The following is a 12,383-nucleotide window of genomic DNA, read 5'->3' as shown; positions in this document are numbered from 1 at the left end:
GTCACTTTTACGTCTAGAAATAATATTGTTAGAAAAGTCACCTCTCTAGAAGAACAATTCGATGTCAAATTACCGAGAATTTGGATTCAGTAAAAAAAAATATATGAAACTTGTGTACATTGAGTTTGTTTCGTCTACTGCACTTTCGTGGATAAACCATCCGTCGTATCAATGTACATGAATAACTTACTGATACTTTTGATGAAAATCGTAAAAACGCCAAACGGCACTTCGCATTACATTTGATAAGAAAGTTACAACACGTCTTACACCGAACAAATTATGACTGGTGGTCACTGATGTACTAAAACAGAATATCCCTGATTATATATATATATTGTATAAAAGCTAGGAATATAATATTATACTAACATAATAATATTATTGCATAGTTCTTATCTTTATTTTTTGTTTTATTTCAGAAGTAACATCATTTTTATCTTTAACTCATTGCGGAGGTCGACGAATAAAATATCCAAACAATTTGTTTAAAGATTTCATGTTGACCCTTAAAAATACTCCGGCACAAAGTATAAAACTTTCCAGGGGCTTTTAGGAAATTGGCTTTTGCTTTCGTCTACGTATCTACTACGTGTCTTCCTCCGCTCGTCCATTATTCTATTTGGACACGAACAATTACCAATAAAAATAAAAACGCACCTATATACGAACCAGAGTACATAATGTATGTTTATCGTTTTATTGAAATTCCGTAAACTACTTTATGGTTAAACCTACTCAATTAACGTAAATTCTGTAAAATATTTTTCAATATAGTGAGACAGTACGCGGACCGGCGTCCGGAATAATAACGCGTTGGTTTTAGTTATTACGTTTGATCTTATATTTTACATACCTATAAATAATATACGGCGCGATCGGCAATTATTGCCAGGTCCTAAGTACAAGGCGAAGAAATATATGTGTTGGGACACGAACGTTTACAACCGCCGTAGCGACGGGGTTAGTATACAAGGCACATGACTCTCAGAAAGCGGCTACTGCGGTTAGGTTAGGTATACTAGGCCCGGGTTTCGACACAACTCGGTCAAGTGGCCGGGGGGGGGGGGGGGGGGGGGGGGGCAAGAGAGAGTGTATCGGTTTGTGACCGGAGGAGTCGGCGTCGGAGTCGGTCGTCCGTAAGTAGTATTGAGTTTATCTAGATAAATATTCTTTTATCTTTTATCTTATGTAGATAAATAGAGAAAATTAATTTACACAGTTATCTAAGATAAAAATCACCGTTATCTAGATGAATTCATCCAGATAATTTAATTTATTAAACGGATTTTATTTATTATAATTTATAGGTGGACAATTAAGTAATTTGAAGTAGGTTGTATTTACTAATAACTATCGACATTTTCGATAACATACTATTAAGTTATTCTATATTGCTACGAGCTTACGGAGAGTGCTATAATCCAATATAAAAAAATTTACCCGATAATTTATCTAGATAAAAAAATAAATTTTTCATCTTTATCTAGATTAATAAATAATTTAGTTATCTTTATCTTTATCTAGATAACATTATTAAAATTTGTCTTTATCTTTATCTAGATAAAATTATATTTATCTCGACTCAACGATATCTGTAAGGCCGATGTAACGCGGCGGCCGCTGAGGTCCTGGGGGGTTATTCAGAAACTCGTACGAATAAGATCCGTATACGAAAATCGATGTTTCCACAGGAGTTTTCACATAATCCCAAAAGGCAAAAACCGGTATTCTAAAACCGTTTTCGTATACGGATAAAATTGTCATGTGAAAGATATTCACACGATTGATTCGGATGGGTTTTTGTATGTGAAAATTGGTGCGAAAACATGTTATTCCACCGGTTATACATAGGTTTAGATTATGGTTTAAACATTGACTGACGACCATATAAAAAGTTTAAGATATAATTTTTTTAATATACTGAAGGTTTATAATTATAATTTATGATTTATAATTATTATACCGTGTAAATAGTTTAATATATTTAACACTATGCATTGCATTGATAATTATTTATTGATTTTTATAGCTATAGATTAATTAATAGGTACTGCTTTAAAGAACTCGGGGTTGCCCTTTGAGTTTAGGTCTTGTAAAAATATAGGTATTGTAAAATACCTACCCATAGGTATGGATATATAAGTAGAACAAAAATTTACAAGGATATTCACTTTAAAGAATAAATAAATTGTTGTTATTACCTATTGAAATACCAATTTATTATTTGTTATGACTATCCAATACTTCTAAGTTCGGTCTTATGTCACTTGTTATTTGAATGTTATGTAGATTGTAGGTATCTTTAGATAATATATTATCTATCAATTATATTTGAATATTATCAAATACAAAATAATAACGTATGATATTTTCATAAACATTTTATTATAAAAAACAAATTTTATATTTATGTTTAATCATCATAACTATAAGTATACTGTATCGAGTTAATAGTAATTATAATTTTAATCACTTGTTATGTACGTGTAACATATGTATTTTAGCGTTAAGCACTTTATTAAATTTATTGGACAGAACTATAATATAACAATATAAAATTAATAATTCATAACTTGAAACGAAACATAGTATAATAAGGTAGACGATGCCAGATGCATCATGGATATCATTGGTTATACATTGGCGACATTTGCTATTTGCTTTTGCTTTTGCTATAGGTACCCTCAACGCTCTCGGTAACGTAGTCACACAGTAATAAGTGGTCAGGAAGTGATTTAAGTTTGCCGAAATTAATATCACCCTTTATTTATTAGATAAGGTTAAATAGATAAGAATACATAACAATTCATAAAATATTATGTATTCGACGGGAAACAACTTCAAATTTGACATTATTATTTTTATTTCAACTCAGTCTTATAGGTACCAACATATTTGAAATTTAATTTTTAATTTCGTAAACGAAATTCATGTTGTTAAAACTTAACCGTATTGTTTCTATTTCTAATTCTAATATAATTTCTAGTTGTGATAAAAAATTGGTAAATATAATAATATTATACTAAATATTATAACATTTATAATAAATTTAATTTACCTAATTAATAATTTAAAACATTGATATAAATTTAAAATACATTGAACGCCAATAGGTATGTACTAAAAAAAAAATAGTAGGACCTATACACTAAAATGAAAAATGCAATACCTAAATGTGTAAATTACAAACGTATTTCTAAATAAACTACGCACCTAGGTATAATTTATGTATTATAAACTATTAATATACATTTATTAAATACGTATTATTATTTATGTATTGTACAAAATGTGTACAACTAGGTATATGAAAAATGGATAGTTGGAAGTTACCTTAGTATTTTAAATATTATAAATTGAACAGTAAATTTACCCAGCGGCGGAACTTCAGTCTTTTATAGGGCCCGGAATTGTATTTAAAAGCAACGATAAGTCTTTTCATTGCTGCTTAGCTACGGTGTGGATAAAAAAGTTGAGGAATGTTTCTCCTTTGACAATTCGTCGAGATTTTTCAAAAAAATCAACATTAGCAGACTTTTGATCGTTTGTAACCGATTTACTTTTTTTTATTTTTTCGATCGACATTTTATTATTTAATTTCGAAATTCGAATCAACGATGGAAAAGAAACAAGTTGAACGGTTTTACTACAACGCGGAAGTAAACACGCGTGTGGCTGTTGTGTTTACGTTCAGTACAGGAAGTGGTGTTGCCTGCACAGTTTTGGGGCTATGGATTTGGGGATGGTGTTGTTCGACGCGTCTCGGTCTCCCTTACATTTAGCCCTTGTTGTTAAGGATGTGGAATAACTTGGAGCTCTGTAGCTCGCGAAGTTATGCTAACGGGTTGTTCTGTCATGCTGAGCTGTGATTGGTGGACCTGAAAAGGACCGTTTTGTAGTGTAGTATACGACGGTGTACTGTTACAATAGGTATAACCTTTTTTTTTTTAATCATCGGCACAGTGATTATTAAACTATTCACATGCTATCTACCTAATTGTGAAATAGTATCGATCCGTACACAGTAATTATATTTATTTACATGGATACTCCACGTTATCCTCACATCAGACGTACCTTTTCGGTCTTGTCATGTTAATATCAATCACGTATCCAATCACATTCGTGTTTATGAACCTGACTTTTTTCCGGTTATATTTTCATCGACTGTACGATAATATCTATGCCCAGCACACGTCGTTATGTTACCAACCACGACCCTCTTTATGACCATAAAAATGTTGCCGTATAGTTTTTAATAATGTTTGACGTCGAAAAACAAATTTTTTTTCCACGATTACGTCATATAAAATTTCGTCAAAAATTAAATGTCAAAAAGTTAAAACGATTCCGGCGGGGTATTCACGCACGAACATTGTAGTATACCTGTATAAAATATGTACCGTAAATCATATATATATATATATATATTTTATTTTATGTCAGTACGCCAAATGCATCGTATCCCTAACTGTTTTCGTTTTCCGAACCACATAGTAACTACATAATAATAATAATATGTTACGCACGACGACTTGTTCAAAATATACGACCACGGCATAGCTTTATTATATTAGTACCTATAATAATGATTTACCATTGATAATAATTCAGTTAACCAGACTTCAAACACAGAATAATATTTTTATTGTTATATTAGAACAACTACATGATTCCAATGAAAATAAAAAAAAATACGAAGAAAATTAATATTGTACGTCGATTGCTGTCATTATATATTGTTTACTAACAGAGCGGGACGCACGAAAATTGTTTTTAAATTATATGTTCAAAAATGGTATATCGCAATATTATCGCTGTAAACATACCATATACCGGATGGGTTCTAAAATAATTTAAATTATACGATTAATAGTACCCATAAATTAAACTGCTTATAGAACAGTAAAAACCATTATTTTCAATAACCTAGAGCAAGAGTTTTTCCAAATAATGTGCATTACAGTTGAGTCACACTTAGGTGTGTAGCCAATTTTTTTAACTGATTGCTTTTAATGTTGGAATTGTGCAACTCGTGAAACCGCCATAGGAATGCGTAACTAGGAATAAGTTATAGAAAATAGGGTATATTCAGTTTTAAATTTAATATAATGATACATATTGAAATTTTCTTTTAATTTAATTTAATAAATTCTGTGCCTTAGTCCTTAGATGTATTATATTTTCAAATGCACACAATACAATTCATAATCCTTAATATATTATTACCTATTGATATTATATTATGTCACGCATATTTTGTGCACAGAACAAATAAATATAGTGATAGGACATGTATAATACATGTATATACGTAATACCAATTCATTCTACCCTAACTCTGCTACCAAATTTTTAAATTTAAATTCACCGATTAATCGCATGTTACTGCAGTTAGCAAATAAATATAAACTTGGCCCTTTTGTAAAATATAGTCTTTAATCTTTATACATTTAAAAAATAGTCTTAAATCAAATGTTTAGTGTTCAGTTATATGAAGAGTAATTATTTATCTGTATTGATTGTAAATAGTGTATGGTTTATTGTACATTATAGATTATAATATATAATTGTAATTAGACTTAGGTCATCTGTATATAATATACAATTAAAATAAATATACCAAATTAATTGTTTATACAAAAATACATTTATAATTTCAAACTCTAATAATTTAAAAATATTTATTAATCTCTATAATTTCTTTACACAGTGGTTTATTGTTTGCATACTCATGATTATAATATGGCTAATGACATTATTATTATTATTTATTATATCAAATCACGAAGTACTATTACCGTGGGTTATTACTTATTATTTAATTGTAGAGGTTTTTTTTTTTTTTAGTTGTTCTATGTTGTCGGCTGTTATTGATTGACAGCCGTATGACGTGTATGGTCTATCAAGTTTATAGTAATTAATATTCTTGATTATCATCTAGTAAAGTCAAGCAGTTTACCTACCAGTGAATCTTGGACAGCGTAGGAAGAACGTAATTAATCGAAATTAATGATTGGATGATATTGATTTATAATTTATACATACAAATTTAATTTTTGTTATTTCAAATTGTAATAATATTACATTGTTCAGAAAGCCTGCTATCAAAAGGGCTGGAAGGAGGATGTCGATCTTCTAATTTTCAATTCATTACTTCAAATTCACTACATAAATACTATAACGATGTAAAATGTCAAACTTATTAATAGAACTACGTCTCCAATACAAGTATAACATAAAGGAAGTGCGCAAAAAAACATAGATTGTACTATGTTGACCCATATAATACCAGTATTATGTTTTGTAATAAATAAATTAAACTAAACTAAAAAAAAAAAAACTATAATTAATAAAATTATAATACATATTATTATCACAAACTCTTTTGATAAAACTAATGCAATTGTAACTTGTACACATATGTTTCATAATCCAATACCCATTTACTAAAATTTATTGGGCATTTACCCACAAAAAATTGAGTTAATCTTTTTTTTTATAAAAAGATGAATTTTGCAAAAAGAACTATATTGATCACGACTGTCACTGGATTTGAAATACAAAACTGATATTTTGAATGTACAATAATTTAAATAAATATATTATAACTGATTTAAACTAACTACTGTCTCAGCCGTTGATAATTTTTAATTTCCGAAATCTTGTATTATCGTATTCATATCATAGTATAATATTGTTGTCTATATACCAGAAACTATAGTGACAATTAGATTCAAAAGTTGTTATATCCATTGAAATGCTATATGATATGCTATATGATATGCTATAACTTTGGTGTTAACAGTTTATTCAAGCTCAAACTATGCGTATTCGATCACTAGTCCGTCAATGTACGTGTCCAATAATATACACGTGTACAACAGGTACAGCGCATTGTATTATTATATAGACGAGTATCACGCTCGTTTTGATCCAATCACCAATGTATATCCAGCGCCAGAGTTCATGTTAAAACTGAATATACCTACTTCATGCTCAGTTAATTCACACTATAATTACTTGCGAAATATTATTATACCACAGTTGTTATTTCAATGAACTTATGAGTTATGGCGAGTTTTTGATTTATCGTCCGATCCGACATCCTCTCCTCAGAGCAACAATAAATTCCGACAATGTCGATGATAATAATAATAATATTGTATAATTATTTTCCGAAATCGCCGGTGCAGCGTGACAACGGGATATAAAGCTATATGATTTCGTGTTTGTCGCAGAGGTAGGCACGTAAAACGAGTGGGGTTCGATTTCAGCCACCATCGTATTTCATTCGATTGTCGGCCGCGTCCGTTATAAAATTGTTATACAATAATAATATGCCCGCAAAATTGGTCAAAAAATGTGATCTGCACACCTGTTATTAATAATATTATATCGATGGAATATCGTATGGATGTGACATTGTATTTTACGCATAGCATACTATAATATTTCGTATCGAAACTGACGATTTTCCTTGTTTTCGTACAGGTGCGTGTCCGTTGGGATGTGACGCCGGGTGGACGAGAGCATCGTGCGCGTGATTAGCTGGGTAGCTGGGTGTGCTATGCTAGCCGCCCGCAACGTTCTGCTCCTGTTGGTGGCCGGTTCGTTTATCGCCTCGTCGGTCCTCGCTCTACCGCAAGACAAAGGTAGGTACATATTATTATTATTGTTATAATAACAACAACAACAATAATGGATGATAGTAACAATATACAGTATACTGATTTCTCGAATCGATTTTTTACTAAAAAAAAATGATTATATATTATAATTACTATCATTGAAATGTTAAAACACCTCATTTTTTAAATGAAATATACTAGATTTTTCGAAAAAAGTCTTTTCTTAGGATAGAATTAAAAAAAAATATTATAGTAATCTGCAGCAATATTGACTATTTTTTAATCACAGCTTTAATTTAAGAAATAAATTTGGTGCAATTACTAAACAAAATTAAAATTAGTCATTGTTTTGTATAATAATAAATTATTCTCAACATAACTAGCTGCATTTAATACTAATTCACATTCAACATACAAAAAAAAGGGAACTTACTCTGCTGTAAAGTTTATTAATTGTATTGACATTTTCATTGTACACCTATAGGAAATCCAATATTATGGTAATTTTAGTTACAGCTGAATTTTTCAAGTTTCTAAAACTAATATTTTTTGAATTACAACAAATCAATTAACATTTTATAATGAAAATATTATGATTAAGAAAAAAAATTGCATCAATATAAATTCACATAAACTATTAAAATCAAATATTTAAACTTTCTATAGAGAAGAATCAAAATATTAAAATAAAAAATAACCTTTTATAGAAAAAGGCAATGTACATGTTTGATAAAAAAATAAAAAATATAGGTAACAATATACGGTGATTCTTTTTTAAATTACAACAAAAAAAAACAAAATTAATTTAAAACACCAGTTTTTGGTAATTATTTAGTTTTTCTTGATTATCTTAAAATTAACAATAGAACAAAAAACATTCAGTTATCCACCTCAAACTACCTTCAAAGTTAAAGATGAAAACCATTTCTTCTGCTCCAAATCGTGATTAAAGAAAAAAATTAATATTAAATTAAAAATACACAAACAATGCATCGTACACCAATCATACGTCCACTCAAAATCTAATATTACACATAACTGATTGTAGTTATGTAGTAGTTGTAAATAATTAAAAATCAATAAATATTAATAATAGTATAAAAACATAAAATATGGTTTATCGGTAAAAAAACGAGACCAAGTGAATACCTAATAATTAAATAATATACATTTTATATAAAATAAAATGACCATACTGTTCTTGTTTATTATTGTGCATACAAGTATGTAAGTAAATTATTTAACTACTGACCGTATGAAACCCCATTTTAACTGAATGAAAATAATACATTGGTATTTAAAATTCTGAAATCATATTCATATACGGTTATTACAGCGGTCATTTAAAAAAAAAACGAGGTCAACTTTTATATATATTCGGTTTTTGCTGTGGTTTATAATTAACCTTCTATGACGAGTAATTGGCATTTAATATTTGCGATTTTGCGTTTCCACATTTCAAACATTAAATAATTAATACAGGAAGGAAATACAATACGTAGGTATATTTTCCGAAAAACAACGTAGGAATAAATTGTAGTTATTAATAATATATTTGATTAAATATCAACATAGTATTAATTTAACAATTAATCAGATAATCTTGTTATCCTATTTCTCGTGTGAAATAATGAACAAATCGCTAGCTATTAATAAATAATATAAGTTCACGATACTTCTGATTTTGTTTATTAATAATGAACGATTTAGCGAATACTCTGCTATGCTATACGCACACCTGTATCAATATTGCATATACAAGGCGCCGGCACAGAGTTATAATTTGTTCATTATATTGTTGTTTTTGTTATTATCTTTTATAATCATTATCTCGTGAACATATAAAAGTCAATAGTAGATAATAAAACGGTCGACGTTCGGCTCGAATTGTCATTAATTATTACTGCGAAGGTTAGTCATTGGTGTATGACATGGACTAAGATACAATAGACTGACATCGATACAATTTCGGTGGTCCACAAATGTCTAGTGTTATCACGTGTTATGGGACCTTTACTGTTACTAGCTGATTTCAATTTTAAAATACGGACTAAATAATATGTTATATCTAATCGATAGTTCAAAATTCAACCACCATTCGCGCTGTAACAGCTAATGAAACACATGGAATTTGCCAGACATTTGTGAGTCCTACCGTCTACCCCTCTCACCTAGACGATGCCAGTCCATTATATCTTAGTCCGTGGTGTAAGAATATATTACTATTATCAACCTGTTTAACACGTTTTGACGGTCGATACGTTATTATAAAAATTTATTATGATTATTGAATTTTTATCTAGCTTTAGGAACGAAATTTTTTTCCGTTTCGGTGACCGAATCCCGATCTGACTGTTCACATCTTCAGAAACGTTTACCGTAATAGCAAGACCACTTTGTTTGACCAATGTACGATACGAAAACGCTGTTCGACTACGACAACGTCGATAAGTACAAACGATATAATTTGCCATTCGATATACGCTGATGACACGACACACAGCGTTAACAATTAAGCCTGTGTTTAGCTAGAGTAGATTATTAAATATTTACATGACTGTTAAAGACTTGCGACGAGTTGAAAATCTGCTTTTGGGCGTGTTGCTTTTAGTTGTCACAAACTCGACCGAGTTTCGTGCAGTCTAATATAACAAATAATATAAACGCGATTGATATTTTAGATTCTGAGTGGAACGATATATGTATTGATTTTACAATGATGTGTGTTTTTTTTTTTGTGTCTGTCATCACCTTTTAGGACAGTAAAAGTGCTTGGATTTTCTTCAACAGTATCTTTTATAATAGGAAAGTGAATCTAGTTGGTACTTTGAGGGGTCAAAAGTAAAATTTTCTCAGTAATTTTCAAAAGCGCCGTGAAAAACAAAAGAAAAATTAAGGAAAAACGGGAATTTTTAAGCTAAATCTGTTTTTGAGAAAATCGATTTTGGTTTTTGGTGTAACTCTAAAACAAATGAACGTATATACATAAAATTTTCACTGGTTGTTTATATTTGCAATTTCTATACACGATACAATTTTAAAAATATTTTGATTTGTTTTGAACTGTTTACGAACATTTTCAGTTTCCAATTTTATTAGTAATTTTTTTCTATGGATGTCAATAAATCTTTATTTGTTGGTTAAAAAAGCTTGAAAATGTAATACAAGGCTCCTACTATATTGTTACAATGATATTTGAAAAATATTAAAAATCCTTAGTCACAGTTTTAATTTATAAGCATTTAAATTTCAAATAAAATACGGAAAAATCACAAAAATTAGCAAATTATTTTGAGTTAAGAATTCATAAAATTTTTTCTTTTTTAATCTAAGATTTGTAAATGTAATACAAGATTATCCATAAGTTTTTCTACCTTTATCAAAAAAAAATGTCTACAAAAAAGTCAAATTAAGTTTTTATAAGCGTTTGAAATTCATATTTTTACAACATTTGATAGTCACTCGATTTCTCATGTAACGATTTTCTTATTTTGTTGTAATTAAAAAACGTATGACTGTAGATACTTGAAAATTTCACTGATGTTTATATTAGCATTTTCTATACACGATAATATTTTGAAAATAATTTGACTCTTTTTGAGCTATTTACGGACATTGTCAGTTTTCAATTTTTATAGTTGTTTTTTCTATAAATATCAATAACATTTTATTTGTTGGATAAAAAAGCGTGAAAATTTAATACAAGGCTCCTAATATATCGTTCCAATAGCAGTTGAAAAATATTAAAAATACATAGGCACAATTTTTTTTTATAAGCATTTATAGTTCAAATTTTGACAACATTTATCAAATTTATAATTTATTAATTATTTTGTAGTTAAAAATGTATAAAATGTTCAACTTTTATATCTAAGGATTGAAAATTGAAAACAAGGCTCCACGTAAATAGGTTATATATAAATTACTTTATTCACAATAATATCATCAAATATATACATTATACTTATAGTAATATCATAGGCTGACCGTCTTCGGCCAGAATCGTTTTACTTATACAATAATATTATATCATTGAATTCAAATTTAACACCATCCATTACAGTGACCCACTTGTAACCTACTGTACAGCAGAGTGACATCCACTTACCCTCCCTTTTTTTCTTATGAAATGGATGTTACACTATAGTATTATATTCGCGTACTCTCCTCTAGCCGTAGACGTATAAATGATAGCGGTTGTCGTTATTATTGATCGTCGTTAATAATTATAGGTAGGTAGATTAAACGCTAACGAATCGACGGTGCGCATTATATGTTATTATTACTACTATTGTTTCAATTATAGCGCTGCTGTATATACGCGAGTAGTAACTATAATAATAAGTACTAAACGTAATCCCACCGTACGTCTTCCGAGGACGGAAACGACCGGTTTAATTTATCGAAGAGCCGTCGTCTGACGGATAATATTAACGATGCCAATATCAGTTATTGTTGTTCCGGACGCTTTCTGCGATAACTATTATTAAACCCATACAGAAACCTTCCCGTCCACGACGTATAATATTTAAACTACATGTTATACAACACACACACACACATATGTGCATTTTATGTGTGAAACTCTGTTGAAAGAACCGCCACCACCTCGTCCCGACACACTCACGAATATACAATTTATTATAACGATGTACACGCATTGTGTGTTTGATAATAATAATAATAATATAAATTATAGTATAATATCTGTTTTGACGTACGGCCCGTGGGATTACTCGTCACCGTCAA

General features: G+C 29.4%; 1 protein-coding gene across 4 annotated transcripts in view; it reads left to right on the top strand.

Moving 5' to 3' along the window:
* LOC132943266 (uncharacterized) overlaps positions 1 to 12,383 on the top strand; it is an 85,191-nt gene that overhangs the window by 23,225 nt on the left and 49,583 nt on the right. For all 4 annotated transcript variants that reach the window (XM_061012185.1, XM_061012182.1, XM_061012184.1 and 1 more), the window contains one exon: positions 7,498 to 7,658. In XM_061012185.1, the coding sequence (XP_060868168.1) occupies positions 7,574 to 7,658 (85 nt within the window). In that variant the 5' untranslated portion in view covers positions 7,498 to 7,573. The remainder of the gene's footprint in view (positions 1 to 7,497; positions 7,659 to 12,383) is intronic.

This window comes from Metopolophium dirhodum, chromosome 4, assembly GCF_019925205.1.
Source record: "Metopolophium dirhodum isolate CAU chromosome 4, ASM1992520v1, whole genome shotgun sequence".
Classification (NCBI taxonomy): domain Eukaryota; kingdom Metazoa; phylum Arthropoda; class Insecta; order Hemiptera; family Aphididae; genus Metopolophium; species Metopolophium dirhodum.
This window is presented reverse-complemented; position numbering and strand designations above follow the sequence as displayed.